Source organism: Stegodyphus dumicola, chromosome 6 (assembly GCF_044657685.1).
Source record: "Stegodyphus dumicola isolate Sdum_Otavi_A_Nest chromosome 6, ASM4465768v1".
In the NCBI taxonomy this organism is placed as follows: domain Eukaryota; kingdom Metazoa; phylum Arthropoda; class Arachnida; order Araneae; family Eresidae; genus Stegodyphus; species Stegodyphus dumicola.
Genome location: NC_140773.1, coordinates 222735242 through 222757958, shown reverse-complemented (window position 1 = coordinate 222757958; position 22717 = coordinate 222735242). Strand labels below are relative to the sequence as shown.

At 34.1% G+C, this 22717-nt stretch overlaps 1 protein-coding gene across 4 annotated transcripts in view; it reads left to right on the top strand.

Annotated features, from left to right (window-relative positions):
- Window positions 1-4052: 4052 nt before the first annotated feature.
- Window positions 4053-22717, top strand: part of LOC118192573 (tudor domain-containing protein 5-like) — a 113850-nt gene continuing 95185 nt past the window's right edge. For 3 of the 4 annotated variants that reach the window (XM_035363568.2, XM_035363565.2, XM_035363566.2), the window contains exons 1-3: window positions 4053-4216; window positions 14977-15876; window positions 19813-19934. In XM_035363568.2, the coding sequence (XP_035219459.2) occupies window positions 14982-15876; window positions 19813-19934 (1017 nt within the window). In that variant the 5' untranslated portion in view covers window positions 4053-4216; window positions 14977-14981. The remainder of the gene's footprint in view (window positions 4217-14976; window positions 15877-19812; window positions 19935-22717) is intronic. The other variant, XM_085819578.1, reaches the window with a different exon arrangement.

Below are 22717 nucleotides of genomic sequence, written 5' to 3'. Positions count from 1 at the left end.
TTGGCAGTTAGAACTTGCTTGCTTCAAATTTGATATTATATATCACCCTGGAAATAAAAATGAAACTGCAGATACTTTATCAAGAATAAATGCAGCTATAAAACCACAAATAGATCTAAAAGCACTACATGATGAACTTTGTCATCCCGGAATAACTCGAATATATCACTGCATAAGATCTAAAAATTTGCCTTTTTCAGTAGAAGAAATTAGAACTGTTAATTCATGTGTATGCTGCAGTGAAGTAAAATCTCGCTTCTATAAATCTGAAGGACACTTGATCAAAGCAACTGCACCTTTTGAAAGACTAACTATGGATGTCAAAGGTCCTTTGCCTACGGCTTCGAGGAACCGTTTCCTTCTTACTATTGTGGACGAGTTTTCAAGATTCCCTTTTGCAATAACTTGCCCTGATATGTCATCTATTGTTATTGCTCATCTGCAAAATATTTTCTCAATTTTGGGGATGCCAGCCTACGTACATTCTGATAGAGGATCTTCATTTATGTCTCGTGAATTAAAATGCTTCTTGACTTCACTTACCAAGTGACTCACACAACTGCATATAATCCTCAAGGAAATGGCCAAGTAATGAGGTATAATGGAATCATATAGAAAACCATCCAGCTGGCAGTAAAATCAAAGAACGTGGTTATCGAACGTTGGAAAGGTGTTCTGCAACCTGTTTTGCATTCGATCCGATCACTCTTATGTACAGCAACGAATGCCACGCCACATGAACATATGTTCATCCATGTTAGAAGATCATGCAATGGACGTTCTTTACCTACGTGGTTAACACAATTCGGAACAGTATTAATGAAGAACCATACACGAGCTAATAAACATGAGCCTCTTGTGAAGGAAGTGGCTAACCCAGATTACGCTTGCGTTAAACTTCCAGATGGTCGTGAAGCCAACGTTTCAATACGATATTTAGCATCCAGAGGAGATACTCCTATACATGCCGATAATATCGGGTTGGATGAAAACCAACAACTTTCAGATTCTTTTGCTCAACAGAACGAAGGTCTGGCCGCTGAAGCTCCTGAACCCGTATCAAAAACTGTAAGAAAATTGACAGAAGATGATCCCCAAGGCAGTGATGTACCGTGCTCTAGCAGACATGAGAATTTTGAAAAGACTTCAAATGAAAACTTGCATGAGAGTAAATCCTTGCGTCCGAAAAAGTAGAGACGTCAGCTTTATTATTTGGCAGACTATGTAACTTATTAATAATTTTAGGGAGGGGTGATTGTGGTATAATATTTAATATTGTTGGCAGTACTAAAATTATATTACATGGAATGGCAACAGTCATGGTTAGTTTAAATATTGTTCTTACAAAGTAACAATTGTTTTATGTGCAGTTTTAATTGATTAAAGCTTCATTTTAGCTTCTTAAGGAAAGTGGTTTATCACATTTACAACACAGGAGCAGAATACATGTAATAAAAAGAAAAACTCATACTGGCATTATGATTATCTCAAACCGTTCTTTGTGATCAGATCACCATTCATCGCTTGTCGTTCCAGCTACAATGGCCTGACCGGCTTCCGAAACTTTGAGGATGCCACAGCAGTTTGTCTTTCAACTCAAAGTAATTTAAATACCAGTCTGGATTGGTTAATGCGTGGGATATCAACACGTCCTTCAAAGGGGCCTGAGATAAACTATATGAGAGGAGGAGCTGATATAGGAAAGAAGGAGGGACAGAAATGGAACAAAGAAAAGAGAGAGAGAAAGAAAGGAATAGCTGGCCATAAGAATGAATAGGAGGCTAAAAACTTGAGAATCTAGCGCAAATGTGTTCAATATTTTGCATAATCACAAGACTTTTGTTAGTATTTACTCATGAAAAGTTGGAATAAATGAGCCCCCAAAACAGGAGCAGGGTAATGTGTAAGAATACAAGTATGTAACTGCGTGGTGAAGAAAAGCTTTGGAGGAGTAGAATAATGAAACGAAGAAAATTGTAATAGTGAAGAAAAAGTATCAGAGTAATGAAACACGGGGACATTGAGTGGGTACGGAGAGCAGGCATTGACAAGAGTTGAAGAGCAAAATTATTTTAAAACGGGTAGTAAAGCTTAACTAAGATATTTACCTTTTCGGAGTTTTGCCTGTCCTCAATGCAAGATGTTGATGGTTGCTAGTGGGGGAGTTAAAATCCCAGTTGTAAGTGATTTGTCAAGAAGTTCTATCCCTTTCCTAGGTATTAAAACGGGCGAAGAACTCCCGGCCTTGAATGAAAGGAATGATAGGTCAGTTTTAAATGCCAGGAAAAAATTCAGTGAAAAAAATGAGTTAAGCTGCAGAAAGGGGGTGGGAGAAAGATCATAAGAAAAGTTAAGAGAGACAGAAGGAGGATGGTGGGGAAAGGCGTAAAGGTAGTTTACAGCATGCTTTATGAAACTGCAGTCTTTGGCGAAGTCTCCTATGGGTTTGGGAATAGGTGACGAAGTGGAATAGAGTCTGAAAGGCAGATAGAAGGAGATCTAGTATTGAGAATATTTTAAAGACTGCTCTTGGGCAAAGAGTAAAGTGAACAGTAAAGGAGGAGATGCTCAAAGGTTTATGGAGCATTGATAAGGAGCCAAAGGGAGAATCTATTTTATTAAATTTTAAAAAAATATCACGAGTTAAAATAGCATCCGCTGTAAAGCGGCGAAGACAGATGTTAACTTTCTTCTGGTGGGAGTGCTAGTAACTTTTCGGAAAGGGTAATTGAAGAAGGAGGCCGCTGAGGTTTAATTGAAATTTACAAATTCTACAAAATAAAATTCTAGGAGAAATTATCAATGCTTCTTGCTATATTCCAAACATCTATATTCACAGAGACTTTCTAATCGAACTTATTCAAGAGTATATTAAACGATTTGCGGTCAACTTCTTTTATTCTGTACAAACCCACAGTAATAGCCTTATTGGCACTCTCAGACACTCACCGCATCCCAGAGAAAAACATCGGTACCCATGTGACATCCTACCCACATAAGAATTACAACCTTAATTGAATCATTCACGCTAAACTGACTCTGCGGTTTACCACCCGAGGCTACATCTTATAACGACACTGAACTTACCACCACCCCCTTTTTTTCGCCGCCGCTAGTGCGGACGTTCACTCTCTTTTTTTCCGCCTCCCACACTTCCTTCCACCCTACTCTTTCTCCTCCTACCCAATCATTATCAGAAGTCGAGTAAAAAGATGTTTTTTCATCTTGACACTCTAGAATAAAATACTATCTGTGTTGTTAATTGAAACATCTTGGAGAAAAAGAACAAGGGATTTTTTAGTATGAAGGAAAGAGGACGGAAGAGTGATAGGAGTTCCTGTCGGATATCCAGCGAGTTGATCCGCCTCCTCATTGCCTACGAGGTCAATGTGGTAGGGAATTCATTGAAACTTGACTGATTTGCAGAGACTATTGCAAGTCTAAATAAGGAAATGAATTTCAGAGATAAGTGTATAAAGAGAAGAAGGGAATGGAAGCCGCTAAAAGGCTAATAGGCAAGATTTAATGCAGCGAGAGTGGTTAGAAGAGGAGAACCAGAAAATTGGCTCACGTGTGGTGAGATTTGTCTTGCAGTACAAAATGTTTTTGAAAACCTAAGTTTGGGACACCGAGTGCTGCGCCATTATGAGTTGGAGTAAGCGAGCTGTCGGTGAAGATGGTAATGGATTCTGAAGGTTAGCTAATTTGTCCGTGAAAGAAGTTTGGCCAAATAAGCTAGAGAGGATTTAGAAGGAAGTACGAGTTGGTCTTAAGTCACTAGTAACAATATCCTTGGATTCTATCTCTTTGGCTGCATACTGATATAAATTTAGATTTATAGTTCTTGTATAATTTGTAATTTTTTTCCTAAAAATATTCTTAAAATAATATTCATAAAAATTTTTAACATGCCCTCCTGAGAAGGACAAAATAATATTTTCTAACAGAAGCACTCCCGAATCTTTATTTTAAGTGTAACCAATGAGCCCTACGTTTCACTTTGGATGTAACTGTAACTTTTTAGTAAAAATTTCTTTTTGACGATTGGCAGCATGGCATGACGAAAAGGGCATGCAAGTTGAATTTATTGTTTTTATCTGTGTTATTCAGAAATTTTGTTACAGAAAAGAAAGTTCTTTTGTGAACCTAAATTTCGCGGCAAAATCTAACATTTTCATATGGTATGCATCTGTTTAGTTATTGTTTGCAGTATCAGGTAATGGAATATTCTGCATTTATTAAAAAATGTAATGAAAAGTTTCGTTTGTTAGCAAGTGTAGTTGTATTTAATTTTGCCCATATTAGTAGAAATTAAGTTAATTTATTTGAATTGTAACTATTACTTACTTGCCTTTGTGTCGATATCGTTTTTTTAATCAAGGTAAAAGAGTAAATAAGGATTACGTTCGAGATAATTTGATTTAACCCTTAACCACACACCTTGGGTGGATGCGAAACATCATTTTCTTTCCTTCTTTCTTTCTTCGAACTTTTCCATCAGTTGTTATCTTTTTAGCCTATGAATTTGTAGTGGATCATTTTTAATGTAAACCTGACATTGTATTTTCTGTATTAATCGGAATATCCGTTCAGACACCACATATGAGTTAACGTGAACAAATTTCAACCTCTTATTTAAAGCATGTATTTTTTTTTCAATAGAAACTTATCAGTCGTTTATTTTCCAATTTTTCAAAACGGCAAGGAGATTAGATCCAACAAACGCTCTTTGATTAAGTATGAGTATGAGATATTGTTAATAAGAGCCCTGTAAGACTTACTACCTATTGAGAAAAATAACCGAAATATAACAGTGGACAGTTGGTTTGTGTCAGTAGAATTGAGTGAATAACTAAAAGAACATTGAAACTCTCAAGAACCTTTGAAGTAAATAATTGTGAACTAATGCAGTTTAGACTGAAAAGCTTGCAGTCGGATCACTTTACTGTGGATTTGAAGAAGGGATAATCTTCACATTGTTTCCTTGGAGAAGGGAGCTATTTGTTTGTTGTCTACTAAGCGTAATAGCAAAAATATTACCTCAGGAAATAGGAAATTTGAAATGATTAATGTTTGTAATCTGAGTAAAGTTTGAGTAGACATGCTTGATCTAGTATAAAGTATTCTTTAGTTAGAAGAACTAGGCATTTGTATATGATTATTTTTAATACCTTATTAAAGATGGATTATTATACACTAAATTGTATGATAATCGAGTTAAAGCTAGACAAAATATGATGTGTTGAAGAAATTCTTATATGCTTGAAAAAAATTTCTCTCATGGAGAAGTGCTCCTATTTTTTGAAAAAAAAAGTCATGAATTTTGTGCTGTAATTAACAAATAAATACTTTAAAAAAGAATAAATAAATGTGAAAATCACATTGTTTTCACTGTCCTCGGGGAAAAAAATAAATTCCAAATTTAAATTTGTGTATTAAGTAAGTAAAAATAATATATGTGTGTTCCTTATTGATGCAGTGTAGGGTGAAGTCTTTATTTGAATATTTTTTGGATAAATGCATTTGAAAAGAATAGCTTGGAATAGGCATTTGTTTGCCTTTGATTGGCCATAATAATGTTTTAAAAGTTATGAACTTTTTTCAAAATCTGTTTACTACTGACCTATGAATAAATGCAAAATTTTTCGTAGGTGTGATCAAGAGTTGATGCTGATAATCTTTAGAAACTAAATACGTCATTTTGTAATTTGCATAATGGGAAGCAACTGTAAAAATTGAATTTCTGTGTTTAATATATATATATATATATATGTATTTGTAATGTATCTTGTAATGTATTTTTAGTTGTTTACTGTACTGAAATTTTTACCGCAAAAGACCTTCTTCTCTTGAGGAAATTAATAAAAAATATTCAATAATGTATGTTGGTATAACATGAAAGCCATTATTTACTGTATTGGAACAATTACAAATTTTAAAACTGTCATTCTGAGATGATTTCATTTACAACTCTCATTAGGAAAATATGTTTAATTTTGTCGTCATTTTTTTCTTTTAAAATAACTTAAGGAAATGCACATTATCAATAGCAAGTAGAGCATTGAAAGTAATTTCATTATAGTTTTCATTTTATAATTTTTGAAAGGAGAGGAAATTGGCTAAAGTTTAAAAAAAAAAAAAAAAAGTCTGATGTGGACACCACACGACCTCCTTGTACGGCCTATTAAATCAAAAATTTTTTTTTTTTTTTTTTTTTTTTTTTTTGCTGCACTTTATTTAAACATTTCCATGAATTAGTCTAATATGAATATCTGGTCCCTCAAGAAAGGTTGAAAATGACATCAGAAATTGCAAATTTTGGAATTAAGTGTCTTAGTACATTTTTGTTGTATTTTTGTCAAACTTCATATAATTTTATTTCTTCATAATGAGTATAAAACTTTCCCAAAAGTATAGAAACTGGGAGATCACATTAAAAGTTAGTCATTATTTGTCAAAAACTTATTTTTTAAAAGTTTGATACTGCCATAACGTGAATATTTTTGTTACTTAAAACACATCTGTAATTGGAGGTATATGATTGCGAGCAGTGATTGTGAAAATATAGACCAAAAAAGAACTTCTAAGCTAGGTAAGGACACACACACACACACACACACACACTTAAATTGGGGAAAAACTTTCAATGCAAAAAATGAGATCGAAACTTGCAGGTCCATGTTATACGCCAGACATACAAGTGATGATAGGTTTTAAAAATAAGGAAAAGATGAGCATAAAAAATTGTTTATTTCTACATGTACCTAAGTGCTGTTTCTAGCGATTTTGGTGATTTTCTAGGACCCAGCTGGCAACACTTTCTTTTAGAATAAGCCATTTCATAAGGAATACTAGATCAATTGCATTTCGTTTAATGCAAATGTGATTTACAAAAGCCTTCGATGTTCACTTCAAATGACTACAGAAAGAGAAAACTTTTGGTTTATTATTCTGCGCATTCATTCAGGTCGGAAATACATTTGTATTCCAAATTATATTAATCTTTTCTCGAAACCTAAGAATACATTCTTGTGTGCACCTGCTTTGAATGCAACCAACTCTTTTTGCAGATTTACTTCCATAAGCACTTTTCCCACATACATATTATTCCCTTTATTATTTGTCTGTTCAGTATATTGTAACCACCAGTTCAGTATACAGTAACCGTTGTTCGAAAGCTTGGGAAAAACCATTGACTGAATGACTTCAGAAGGTAACAGCATCACACATGTATCTTTCAGGTTTCTTCATAAGGAAAAAGGTGCGCGTTATACGGCGAGTATACCTAAGAATTAAAAAATGTAATTTCAAATTACAGGTGTGTATTATATGGCGGAATATTTACGGTATTTGTAATAAGGACTTGAAAACATTTCCCGAAACCTGACTGCATATTCTTAGTTACCCTCTCAAAAATTCCAGATTCTAATGGACATTTGTTTTATAAGAGATTGAACGAGAAGCAAAAAATTATGTTTTAGCTCTGTGCTTACTGTTATAATTATTGCTTTCTTTTGTATATAATGACATTTTTTTAAAAAGTTTATAATCAAAGTTTAATGGACTAAAATATCTTCGAAATTTTATTACTTAATTTTTATATGAAATTTTCACTTGTATTCGCATATATAGGACTGATACCTTTTTTTTTTTTGCGTCTTGTGTTTTTTGGTTATATTTGTTCTGTAGGAAGCAGTTTTTAATTTTCAGGGGTACAGAAGTTATTTGTATTATTAATTTGGTTCCTTGGATAACTTTAAACCTACAGAAGCGGAAGAAATCTGCCTCGAAAAGTGTATTATCTTAAGCCTTTACTCCTCATGACAGTGCAAGGATCTAAAGATATTAATTTCCACATTTTCCACTTTAAAATAAATAAATAAATAATAAAAAAAAAATATTGAGTTTTTTGGAAAATAATCTGATATTTTTCTTTGCACTGTCTTTTCTAGCATCAAACTGTTAACAAATTGTTCAGTATCATCCACTTTGTTATTCATTTCACCATGGAATATGTGTCTAAGTAACTGCACATACTTTTTATGATGTTCTTCATTTCGGATGATGTGGGAACAGGAGCTGCATTATTCATTTCATTTTCGTTGTTGGAATCTGCATCAGTGATATTTTTTTAGCTTTGAACAAACTCTAAAATGTCTTTGTCTGCCATAATTGGGGCTGTACACACATTATCATCAACTACTGCAGCGAATTCTTCCGATAATACATTAAGACAGTCCATTAATATGGAAACTTTCTCAAACATTTCATTAAGTGTCAGCTCAGTTTAAATATCCTCCTTCTCCATTTCTTTTGGAGCCAAAGAATCTGATACTTTTGAGAATCGTGCATGACGAAAACAATTTTCATTCATCCTTGGAGTCACTGAATTCCAAAGTGCAACATATGAACCAAACTCACTGATTTTTACTAACCCTGCGATGTACTGGTCACTGAATTCCAAAGCCAGCTGATGAGAGATGAGATGTTTGTAGGGGTGGAAGGTAAAAGTAGCTTAGATGAACAAAACTGGCTTGTGTCGCAGGGTATTTCAAAGCCAGATTAGCCTCCTTTCCACGAAATATAGGAAACCACCTCTTTTTCATTTCACACCCCTCTTAAATCTCACCTGCAAGGCCGGTGTTTTCCGTATTTTTTTCATTTCCAGAAGGATCTTTTCGCATTAATCATTTTTTTGTTTCATATTAAGAGAAACAAAATGCACAAAAATACATAGTAGTTTGTTGGGACCGTTGTATTATTTCAAGTTGACCGATAATTCATCTTAGGCGTTTTCATGTTAAACGTATTTCACTGTCTATGTAATGAAAAGAAATTTTATAAGCACTGATGGCATATTGAAGAGGAAGAATTCTGATTGCATAGAATGCTAAATCTTTATTCAATAGAAAACTTGGAAGTCAAGGTAAGGTGGATTAAATTCTATTTTTATTTAAATTGACATTTGTGGCCACAATTCACTTGGCATCCCATTCGTGCCTATATCCAGAACATTTGCACTTTTGATAGTGTTGCAATGAGTGCGCAGCGAAACTGCGTCTAAGCAGCACACAGAGAGAAGCTAAAGTATGCATTTATCCAGCGTGGAAAAAAGAGGAAGATTTAGTTTGGGTCAGAAAGGTTTCAGTTCTCAAAATTTTGAGTTTATGTTCCGAATTACACATGTCATCAGCGTTGTGCAGGCCATGCAAGATGGATTGATCCAGAAATGAAGCTATGGAAATTTCCTGTTATGTTTTTACCACCAATCCTCAAATTCCATATCACAGATTATGTTCTTACTGCATTAATATAAATATTAACAAGACATAGTGCACAATAAAAATTAAACTTTATTTAGGAACTTCGCGCACACTGCCCGACAGCCTGCCTGTTTCGCTCTGCTCGCTACTCGTAAGAAGTTTCTCCTCTAGGGTTGCCACACTTATCGGAGGGCGCAAGGCGCGCTCCTTATCGCCATCACCACAGAGTTTCCCCCCAGTTCCTTTAATGGCTATTCAAAGGAACGACATAGGTTATGAAATTATCTCAGAGTATCCGTACTGTCGGGTATTTTTACATGATTACAAAATTAGAATATAAAATTAGAAAAGATCAAAATGAAATTCAATATATAACAAGGTATTGACACATATAATAAACATGAAATAACAAGAAATATGTTAAGATATGAATTTAAAAAAAAAATGTTTTAAATTGTTATGTAAGAAGCAAGTTTCTTAGGGAAGTGAACATGTCTTCCCGATCTGGTGACAGTTTGTGTCTTAGAGAGTTCGTTTGCAGATTTATTCTGCTGAACTGTCTTTAAGTCTTTATTTGTTTTCAGTTCAGGCAAATTAGAGTCCGAAAGCAAATAGGCTGGTTTCACACGGTCTATAGACACAGTAGATTTCAGACCGTTAACATCTATTGTGAAAGTTTTGTCCGTTCTAGAAAGGACTTTATGCGGACCTGTGTATGGTTGGCACAGAGGTGGCTTTACTCGATCGACACGTAAGTATACATGCGTACACGACTTTAAGGTAGCACTTACGTAACATTTTTCTTGGCAATGTGCAGATGTTGCTATTGGATTCAATTGTTGCATTCTATGCCTAAGATTCGTGATAAATTGTGTGTCATACGGAGATATCTTAGATGACGTTATCATATCACTAGGCAGCTTGAGAGTTGTGCCGTACACCAGTTCAGCACAAGATGACTGTAGATCCTCCTTTACGGCTGTCCGAATACCAAGCATAACAACTGGTAGTGTTTCAGTCCAGTTATTGGTCTCGTGAGCCTTGAGAGAAGATTTTAAATGTCGATGAAATCTTTCAACAATGCCGTTGGATATTGGATGATAGGCTGTTGTTGTGATTCTGTTCGTACCTAAAATGCGCGTAAATTCTGCAAAAAGTGCGGATCTCATTTGAGAACCTTGGTCTGTTGTTATGATCGATGGGCAGCCAAAACGAGATATCCAACAGTTGAAGATGGCTCTGCAAATGGTTTCCGTTTTCATATCCGGGATGGGAATGGCTTCAGGCCATCTGGAGAATCTATCTATTAGAGTCAAAAGGTACACGTTGCCTTCTGATGGAGGTAACGGTCCGACGATATCCATATGGATTTCTGAAAAACGTGCATCAGGAAGAGAGAATGTGCCCAGTGGTGCTTTAGTATGCCTAGTAATTTTCGATTTTTGGCAAGATTCACAGGATTTCACCCAATTTTTGATATGACGTTTCATATCGGGCCATACATAACGAGAACAAATAAGCTTCGTAGTAGCTGAAATTCCTGGATGTGACAGATTATGCAGATGATTAAAGATGAGTCTGCGAAAGGAATTCGGAACAAATGGACGAGGAATGTCTGTTGATATGTCACAAAGAATATTACCATCAGAATATTGGCACGGTTTAAATTCCAGTTTCAAAGATGATGTGTTGTTTTTGAGAAGGTCTTGTACCTCCGGATCATGCCGTTGAGCTTCCGAAAATTTTTTAAAATCCAAAAATGGAGATTTTGTTATGGAATCAATTTCGATTCTTGAAAGAGCGTCAGCAACGACGTTTTTTGAACCTTGCACATGCCTAATATCAGTAGAGTACTGAGAAATAAAATCTAAATGTCGCAATTGTCGAGGTGAACATTTATGAGGGTTCTGTTTAAAAGCGTATATTAACGGTTTTTGATCCATATAAATTATAAAATTTCTGCCCTCTGACATGTGTCGGAATTTCTTAATTGCAGAATAAATAGAAAATAATTCCCTATCGTACGCGGACCATTTCTGTTGACTTTTACTGAGTTTCATAGAGAAAAATGCTATAGGTTCCCATGTTTGTTGAGACAACTGCATAAGTGTGCCGCCGATTGCGACGTCTGAGGCATCTACCCAGATGCTTAGCTGGGCTCCGGGAATAGGGTGTCTCAAAAGGGTAGCCTGAGCAATGGCATTTTTGGCAGCAATAAAGGCTTGTTCAGCATTCTCGTTCCAATTTAATTGTGGGGATGAATCCTGAACACGAGAACGAGATTTCTTTTTATTAATATAGCCTTCTAACAATTTTATTAAAGGAGAAAGAATATGTGCTGCTTTAGGTATGAAACATCTGTAAAAGTTAAACATGCCTAAAAATCGGCGAAGCTGAGTGAGAGTGGTAGGTTGAGGAAAATCTAAAATACATTTGACTTTGTCAGGAAGAGGTTCAGTTCCGTTTTCACTAAGGTGAAAACCTAAGAAATCAATAGACGTTTGACCAAAGGTGCATTTTGAAACATTTATGCAAAGTCCATATTCCTGAAGTTTGGAAAATAAAGCTTTCAAATGCCTGCAATGTTCGTCAGAATCTTTAGAGGCTATGAGCAAGTCATCGACGAAAGCGTAAACACCTTCTAAATCCCGCGTGACTTCATCTATAAAACGTTGGAAAGTCGCGGATGCATTGCATAAGCCGAATTGCATACGGGTACTTTCGAATAAACCGAATGGTGTGCATATGGCGGTTTTGTGGATGTCGGCTGCGTTAATTGGTATTTGATGGTATGCCTTAATCAGGTCGACATGACTAAAAATTTTAGTACCGTGCAATGCAGCAGTAAAATCGGCTAAGCATGGAATAGGGTATTTGTCTTTTATTGTTTGAGCGTTCAATGCTCGATAATCTCCTACAGGTCTCCATTCCAGACTTCCCTTTTTTGGAACCATGTGAAGTGGGGATGCATAATTGCTGCTCGAAGGTCTCAAATGCCCCAATTGCATCATAGTTTGAAATTCTTGTTTTGCTATTTTTAAGCGATCTGGAGCTAACCGACGAGGTTTTGCAACCACAGGTGGACCTTTAGTTATGATATAATGAACGGTGTTGTGTTTAACAGGTTGGTTAGGATCTGGTAATCTAGTAACTGAAGGAAATTCTTTTAAAATTTTGTGATATGGTGTATCATTAAATACAGTTTTTACTGAATAAATGCTTGCATTTTTCACGCAACCGACGGTTTTAAAATGCGTTTTTAAATCTTTGAGACATTTGTTTCTGAGATCAGGCACCAATTCAAAGTAATGGAGAAAATCTGCTCCAAGAATGGGTGTACTAACATTTGCTATAAGAAAAGTCCATGTAAACTGTCGTCTTAATTTGAAATCCAAAGAAAGTGTTTTTTGACCATAAACATGAATAGTAGAAGAATTAGCAGCGAAAAGTGTTTGTTGGGACGAATTCCGTTTTTGAGAATTATTTGCTGGAAGTAAGGACACGTCAGAGCCGGTATCGACCAAGAATGAAAGGTTTGTTCTACGGTCACGAACGAACAGGCGACGTGAAACTTGAGGCAAAGAATAAGTCGCCTCTATTCTTTGCTGGTTTCGTTTCCCTGCCATGAACAAGGTTTTGTACATTTGTCATCTCTACACTTTTTCCCAAAACGTCTATGATACCAGCAAACAGAATAATCTCTCCTTTTGGAATTGCTTCTTTCCTTATTGCGATCTCCGCGATTTGGCGAGCGACCACGAGAAAGAGAAATGCGATCAATACGTTTGTTTAATTTTTCTATTTGTTTAAATAATTTATCCTCAAGAGACTGATCGACTGTGCGAGAAACGGCACAAGTCCCTGGGGTTGGATTTACTTCTAAAATTCTGTCGGCAATTTCTGCAGCTTTATCTACAGTTAAATTGGAAACCGCTGCCAAAATAGACTGAACAGTCGAAGGCAAACGTTGAAGGAATAATTCTAACATTAAGTTATCAGGGACATTTAAAGATTCTGCTCGACGTTTCATATTTCTAAGCAAATCGGAAGGTTTTCGAGAACCTAATTCTTCTCCAGATAATAATTGGCGAATTTCTTGCTGAGAAGATTCTCCTGAACGATTTATTAACTCAGTTTTAAGCTTTGCATATGGATCAATAGGGTCTGGTTTCATAAGTAAATCCCGTACTATTGATGCAATATCTGGAGGAAGATGAGCAACTACATAATTATATTTAGTAATGGATTCTGTGATAGGTTTGGGGGTGGCAAGAGCAAAGGTACTTTCACACATAATAAACCATAAAGATGGGTCTGATCGGTTATAAACCGGAATTTGGACGGCATGAACATCAGACATTGTGCAAGGTTTTTAAGCCAAAATAAAAGCAAAAATTTAACTAAAGAAAATGAAATTAAATGATAAGTAGTAAACAGAATTATAAAATGATCTATAATTACTACTCATCTGTGATTCGGAGGACGAAAACCGATATAATCCATTACTTCTGGTTTGGAGATCTTGAGTGATGGCTTGTAGTCAAAACCGAAAGTGCTTGAGAACTGTTCATACGATTTAACACAGTCCAGGTTACCATTATGGTGATTTCTGGTTATGTTTTTACCACCAATCCTCAAATTCCATATCACAGATTATGTTCTTACTGCATTAATATAAATATTAACAAGACATAGTGCACAATAAAAATTAAACTTTAGGAACTTCGCGCACACTGCCCGACAGCCTGCCTGTTTCGCTCTGCTCGCTACTCGTAAGAAGTTTCTCCTCTAGGGTTGCCACACTTATCGGAGGGCGCAAGGCGCGCTCCTTATCGCCATCACCACAAAGCAATACAGAGAAGTTATTACGATTTTTAAAATAGGGAGGGGGAATTAAGGGGTACATATTTTTATGTTACATGTATATATATAAGTTGGGTACAGCTGATTGCAATAAGAAAGGATGGTTCACAACTAGATGTGACTAGCTACCAAGCAGTAACGTTGCTAAACACTGATAGTTTGACCTAGGATTGAATCCTGGTGAACAGGCTGGCTGCATTGTTGGTTTTCATTGCTTTTCCCCTGCATAACATGGCTATGAGCCAGTTTCCTTTAAAAATCTTTCACAAAACCAGTCATCCCCATTAGCAGATAGCCCTTGAATTGCTTTGCTACTGCTGATTACAATAAGGTGCACAACTAAATGTTGCAGTTATCATATTTAAAAAATTTCAACATTCTGGCTGATTGTTTTTGAGTTATATGAGATGCATACAGATGTCAAATGGGGGGGGGGTAGACTTTTCAATCCTTTACAATCTGTTTTGTGAAAGAGAGTTCTTTATTCTGTAAATACGTACAGACATGATGCAAGAAAATCGTCCAAATGGATATTTCCTTTAAACGGTACCTAAAATGTTTTCACAATTACAGTATTTCATTTACTTTGTACAAGGAAATAAGAAATGCTTTTATATCTGTTGCTGGCATATTGTGTATTACTAATATATGGATTTGAGTAATTGATAATTTTAGTGATCCTTATAAATACATTCTTCATGAAGATATATGCAATCTTCAGTATTTGGTGGGCTGATTAAGATCTTACTCAGTATTTGCTAATGGGAAGTCCAACTGTATTTATACTTTTCTTATTATCTATATGTACTTACATTAGTATTCATTATTACATAATTTTTTCTTTTTTCAGTTAAAATGAATATGGATTTAGAGACAGTAAAGAAGGAAATACGAAGTATACTTCTCACCTTCCAGAAAGGATGCTCATTGACAGAATTTAATCGTGTCTATAAAGATATGCTTGGTTGTAGATTACCGTTTAGAGACTTCTCTTTTCAATCAGATGTTGAATTTTTAAAATCAATGCCTGATGTTTTGTCATTGAGGCCAGACAGATCTGGAGACTATATTTTAAAAGGAATTGCTGATGAGAAGTCTCAGCATATTCAAAATCTTGTTTGCAAGCAAAAGCCCAGCAAACAGAAGGCTCCTTCTCGTTGTAGAGCTATTTCAAATTCTAAGATAACGTCAAGTTTTAAGACTTCTGCAGTTTCAAGTTCCTCTCTAAGTAATACTAGCATTTCCAAGCCTCCTTCAAACAGCAGGCGTATATTTAGTGTTCCTCCACGTTTTAATTCTTCTAAAAAAATGGCCCAAGATCATATGCAAGAAGCAGTTGAACTTGTTTTGAGTTTTCCTGATGGTCTTCTTTTAAGTAACTTCATGGCAGATTTTGAAAAGTTGTATGGTAAAAAATTTCCATTTAGGTCTCTAGGCTATGCTACTTTGGATAAATGTCTTGAATCTATTCCACACCTTATTCTGGAACCTATAGATAATGACACTTTGATTTATCATGTATCATTTATTGAGAATAGTAGTAGAGCACAGAGTGATATACCTGAATCATTTCTGACAGATAGAGAATTTATGCACAAAGAAAAAAACAGGCAAACTTCTGTGTCTGATAAATCTGAAAATTATAATTCTGTGACAGATGGAGAATCGATGCACAAAGAAAGAAACGGTGAAACTTCTGTGTCTGAAAAATTTGAAAATTACAATTCTATGACAGATTACACATTAAATGGTGAGTACTTCAAAATATATATTTTTCAAATTGCAGTTATGGAGAATTATTAAGAATATTTTATCTGCCAGCCGTCGCAGTTTTTCAAAGATTTTCCACCCTCCTGCTGGATCATAAAATCTCCTGGTTTTTAATTTTTTAGCTTTTATTAAGGAAATTTTTTCCAGCAATAAATGAAATTTATTGAATTTATGAAACTTAAACTGTACAAATGCAATTACACCATCCCCAGTGATCTCCAGATTAGTTTTTGCTAGTAAATTTTGTTTCATCTGAATAGCATTTTTTAAAATTATATTTTAGGATCTTTTTAGTATTAAATATTATTTATATTTTCTTATTAAAATTAATTTGGTTTGAATTGTCGCAATTCACTGCAGACATTTGTAGAACTTTATAAAGACTCAAGCAATGTTTAATCAGTTAATATTTCTTAGATTTTGTTTCACCTTTATGTATGATACATTATATAGTTTATCTATGCAAATACATTGTATATTGATTAATAATTTTATTTTCATTGTTTTAAAAGTACTTTAGTAAATAAAAGCTTTCTTTCCTTACTTGGGATTTTCTTAGTATAAAAATATTTAAAATTGAAGTTAAACAAAAAAATATTAAATTTGGAATAGCTAATTAAATATTATAATATTTTATAATCGTATACATAGTTTAATAATTTTAATCATGCATTATAAAGTGAATTAAGTCAGTTTGGAGATTTCAAAGTTTGCAGCTATATTATGTATACAAAAATTAAAACCATGCCTTATTGATAAATAGCGGATTTTTATTTTAAGTATCAAAATTGGGCATTAAAATGTATGCAGTATGTAAAAACAAAATGGTATTAGCAATTTTTTTCAATATATAACAGTTATGAACTTTTAAATGTTTTAAAAAATGTATTGCTAATAGCATGACCAAGTATCTAATTGCATAGAATTGCTCCAAAAGGTGCAAAGTGTATCTATGCATATGTGTATATGTGTTCATGTATGTATGTACATATGCATGTATGTATGTGTGTTTATAAACACATATATATGCACATCCATCCATACATACATTTCTGAATCCGGTCCTGAAAGCAGACGAGTACCTTGACTTTAAATTATATCAGCCATATTTAATAATATGATTGTGATTAATATAAGATATTTCTAATGTCGTATATTAATGTACCTGGATGCAATTTTTTTTTATTTCTTCATTTGCTTTTTATTTTAATACTTTATAATGCCTGATCTGTTTTGCTGTAATAAATTGAGCTAGACATTAGCAGACTGTTTAGAGAATTATCCCTAAATCTTAAAGGCACAACAAAGTCAGGAGAAGGGTGGAAAGGACCCTTTATTAACTCCAATAAAGTTCAGTGATGATATCAACTTGTGCTTGCAAAAGCCAACACTTTTGATTTAACTCAAAAGATAATGACTGAAATAAATTAAATTTAGGCCTAACGCCTTCACAGGTTAGTTACCGTGCAGGCTGGCTCTGGCTCAAAAGTTGACATAAACAACTGTAATGGCAAGAATACTAATAATATAGTAATCATATAGTAATAATATTATAATAATGGCAAGAATACTAATGGCATACTCTAATGGCAAGAATACTACTCAATGTCACAGAAGTGTAATCACCAGGAAATCAAAGCAATGTGGCCTTCAGGCAAGCAGAACAAGCTTTGAATTCACCTTCCAACACCTTCCCTTGAGTACTCACTTCTACCTCATTTGAATACATGCACAATACATCATTCACATTCTGGCCAGAAAGTGCAAGATAAAAGCAAGAGTGGTAGGGAAGGCTGCTTCAACATTAAATAACTGTTAATTACATTAAATAAATCCTTACAGCTTTAAATATATACACAGGCATATGAATATATAAGTAGTGAAATAGTTGGCTTTATTTCTTGTCAGCTAGCTTTCTAATATTAGATGATATGTATATTAAGGCATGTATACATTAGAAAGAAAATTTGTATTTAGTTCATTTAGGCTTAGAATGTTCTCGATTTTCTTTTAAGAGCTTTCAGTATTTTTCTGTTAATGGGAAGCCAGTCGCCAAAAGTGCTAAATGGGGTAGCCTATTTATATTACATCGTCACTACCTGTTCAGTGTTGAATGTTCACGACCTCTTCAGTGTTTAATGTGTGCAGTGCCAAGGCTGTAATATTACATGTAATGCCAAATTTGTACAATTTTTTTTTTTTTTTTTTTTTTTGACAAAATCATTAACACAAATAAAAAATGTTTGGCATTATGCACATCAACCATTATATGTCTTATGAAATACATTATTGTTATTACAAGTTAGTTTTTTTCTTGAAGTTCGTTATGTCTTTGCATATCATTAGCAGCTATGCCATCATCTAGTTGAATTTTGCACCAATGATTATGTTTGGCACTAAGTGATTATTCGTTAACTGAAAAATACTAAGCTTTCTCAGTTTTTCTTTTTTTTTTTTTTTTTTTTTTCGTCAGTTACTTTTTCTAAACATTTTTTCAGTTATAATCATCTGGTAATTAATATTAAAACAGGCATTTTTTTATGACAACATTTAATTGACTTACAGAATCATGAATTAAAAATTTTCAGTCGTATATTACTAGTAAATTGCTTTATTGTTCTTACAATTGTCTACTGATTTATCAGTTATTCATTCCCAGAAACAGAGTGCAGATATTACAGTATTCCCATGCAGTAAATATGTTCTCATTTTCACAGCTGTGATGTAGCATTACTACGTTATATACAGTCACTGCTGTATTTAAGGGTGAGCTGAAGAGGCAAGTTAAAGCCATCTTGAGAGGTTGGTGGAAACAAAAAAGGGATGGGAGACTCTTAAATTCATCCTTCCAGTGATTCTTTTTCAAAATTGGAAAGAAGTTGGACAATTTGTTTTGTTATCTGTAAGGTGCCGAAGGCTTAAGCCAATTGGCTGTGATAAAATTTCTGAACATGATCTAATGTTACTTTAGGGCAAACGAGATAATGCACTACATACTTTTATTATTTAATTGTGAAGTTAGGTTTCCTTTACCCTTCTTCTCAGAGTTGGTTTACACTGTGTAATTTTCCCCTCTCTATTATTAATCGTAAAATTAGAGAAAAAAGGTGGAGAAATTGTATGTACTAGCCACTGAATTGCTAGGATATGATGTTTGTGGAAAATAAAAGTACGTTAATTTATCCTGTTAAAGAAAGCATAGATACTTTGTAGTATTGTGTTATAGATGCTGAGTTACTTCCCATACTTCATGAAAACTCATTTGAGTACTGGACACAGACGACGTGACAGAATGTTGAACGAACTTTTAACTAAATACAAAAATATTACATGTATTGAACCATACAACCACCTTTGTGACCCCTGCCAGAAAAAAACAAAAAGGTATTAAAAAGGGCATTGTTGTGAAACTTATGACTTCCTGAATTTAATTTCCATTGTCAGTTAGATCTTACTGACTCCCAGTCTCGGCCAGATATAAAATACAAATTTATTATGTTGCATCAAGATCATCTCACTATTTTTTTATAAATTTTGAGTAACAGTTTTTTAATGGCACTCTTTCGTTAATTTTTCAAAATAACATTTGTATATTTGAGGAATGAACATCTTTTAAATAATAACATTATCATAACCTTTTTTTCATGCTTAGCCTAAAGAGCATTTGTTATTCTTTAGAATGCCTAGGTATTAGTATATACAGTGCCTAGGTAAAGTGTGTAATAATTCTCATATTTCACACTTTGCCTAAAAACGTCTGGCATTATATACAGTGCCTAGGCATTCTGTAGAATGACGGCTTTTCATGCTTTGGTGGTAATATCACTCTGTTTTCCTTTGAAGGAACCCATTGTTTGTTTTGTGTAATTTTTTCACATGATTAAAATATGCGTGTTTAATTAATTTTACATTTCAGGTGATAAAGAAAGTGTTCAAGCTTTAACTTTCTTCAAAGGAAACCTGGGTCATCTCAACTTAAGCTCCAGATCTGAGGATAGACCAGCACTTTCAGAGAATATGAGAAAGAAATGTCTAAAGGTGATTTTTCATTTTATGAAATACTTTAAATATATTTTGATAATAGGATGCATATTTTTAATATACAATGTTTAAAAAATAATTTAATAATAAAATAAGATAAGTTTTATTTGATTTCTGCTTTCAAGAATTAGGAAATTATGAAAAAAAAAAAAGGAATTGGGATTTTAAATTATATAGTTCAAAGTTGTTAATACTTTTGTTTTATATTTCTTCTTATATGAGTATATGTGAAGTAATATTTATACAGGGTGCGACATGTAAAACTGGCTCATTGTAGTATCATGGTATATTGTGTTTTTGGCGACAATTGAATGATTTTTAGCTTCCTACCAAGAGATGATGTGTTGAGCTAGGTTTGGGATGTGCAGGTGCACGAGTAAAGCAGCTGTATCCAGTGAAACCTGCCCAAACTAGTTGAGAAGTAGGTCTCGTGTGAAGCTGGGTGAATCACTAATGCTCATCATGAATGAGAAGGTATGGTTCCACTTGTCTGGGTATGTTAATTCCCAAACCAACCAGTACTGGTTGACAGAAAATCCTCATACAACCCACCAGGAACCCTTGCTTGATGAGAAGATTGGTGTATTTTGTGCCATTTCTACCGCATGCTTTATGGGGCCCATATTCTTTGAGACTGGGGTCAACAGTGCCATGTATTTGGAAATCTTGGAGGATTTTTATTTAAACTTGACAGAAGAGGAGAGTTAGTTATGTTACTTTCAGCAGGATGGTTCAACACATCAAGTTGCACATCGAATGCATCATTGTCCCACGTGCTTGAGATGTTTGCACTAATGAGGCCAACCAGCAAAGAATTGTGGCCTGCTCTATCACCAGATTTATTCACTTGTGGGGACTGTTAAAGGAAAGAGTATACGAATCAAATCCACACACAATTGGGGAACTCGAGACCTCTACCCAGGATGTCATCAGTAGCATCACCACAAAAGAATTGAGAAGTGTATATATGAATCTCCCCAAACGTGTGTTGAAGTGGATGGAGGACACTTGCAGCACCTACTATAAATGTGATTAATCATATTCAAAATATTTCATTTCATTTTATGCGTGGACTTTGTTTAATCATTGATTATGTTGATCTTCTGATGTCTCATTAAGGGACGGGCTGGTTTTATGTGCCACATCCTGTATTTTATATTCATTATTCCATCAGCAGATTAGCTTTTTGATAAAATGATTTGATTTTAAAATGAGCGTTTTAATTTTAAATTAAAGATATATTTCTGGTAATTTTCTTAGAAATTTTATTATATTTTGGTAGGTTTTTCAAATTAATAATATTTACCATCCCAAGAATTTAATTTTTATGCTGATTTTATCTTTTAACATTAGTCTGTAGTAATTGTCACATGTTAAGGTCAACTAATGTTTTATCAAAATAATAGTTTGTAATCCTTCTGTATAATTTTTGTTTCTGATTGATGTGTTCCTCTTTCCCCTCAAAGAGGTCCTGGAAAACAAGGCATGTTATAAAATCCAGATACAGATTCCAAATTTTTAGTTTATTTTCAAACCTTTAATTTTTTTCCCAACATTTTATTGATAAGTATGGCCTGCTATGTTAAATTTAATTTATTTAAATCGTGAATAATCACAACAGGAAACTCAAAATCACATATCTGATCTTTATCTTTCCAAGGCTGGAAAGAAGTTATTTTTCAGCTGTAAGAATAACTGGTACTTTTGCATTATCTGTCCAACCTTAATGCAGAGTCACAAATCGCTGGTGACAAAATTTTTGCCAACCTCATACAGGGAAACAGTAACCATTTTAAAAAACTGCTGTGCACTGAAAAGTATACCTTGAACAAAAAAAATGGGACTGTTCCATATCTCCCGTTACTGGATCGATTGTCAAAATTTAACTTGCATTTTCTATGTCTCCAAAGTGCGACTTAGGATATATATTAGATTTATATTTTGCATTGTTCTAATATAGATATTTTGACTCAAAATCGTACTTTTGTTTAGTATGCTGTTTGGCAAGGAATGCAGGTTCGTGTCCACAAGTGTATATCTTTCTTATTGTTAGGCCAAATGAATTTTAATGTCATTATAGTTGATTTTATTCCCGGATGTGTTAAACCATGAATTCATTGACAAACTTGTTTTCTGAAAGCTTGAGGAATAGGCTGCTGAATAGTTTTAGTTGATGTATCACATCACAAATATTTCCCCGAAGATAGAGAACATTGCTTTAAACTTTAGGAAATAGTGGTTTGCAAACTCATCAGTTCTCCATCAAGGCTGTTCATCAGCTATTTTATCATAATCTATCGATGAAATTTCATTAACTCTTGATAATGAATTGGCTACAGTGTTATTATCACCTTTTACATATTTGATATCAGTCAAAAACTGAGAGATATTATGAAGTTGGCAAGCTTGTTTAGGTGCTGCCTTGTCAAATTTTTGATGAAAGATGAATAGGGTTTCTGGTCTGTTTAAATTGTAAGTACTCTTTCTTCTAGGTAATACTTGAAGTATCTAACTTAACACTTCTATCATAGGTGCTATATTTTTGCTGATTATCACTGAATTTTTTAGAAAAAATGCTATTTCCAAGATAAGTTTTCGTATTGTTGCAGCACTGAGCCAATTGTCGTATCTGAAGCATCTGTAAATAACACCAGAGGTAATTCAGAATTAGGAAAAGGCAACAGTGCAGTGTTCACCAGGTCATTCTTGCACTTTTCAAACTGTTTTTCAACTTCTTCAGTCCATTGAATGTTATGTTTGTCCTTCCTTTTAGCTCCCTT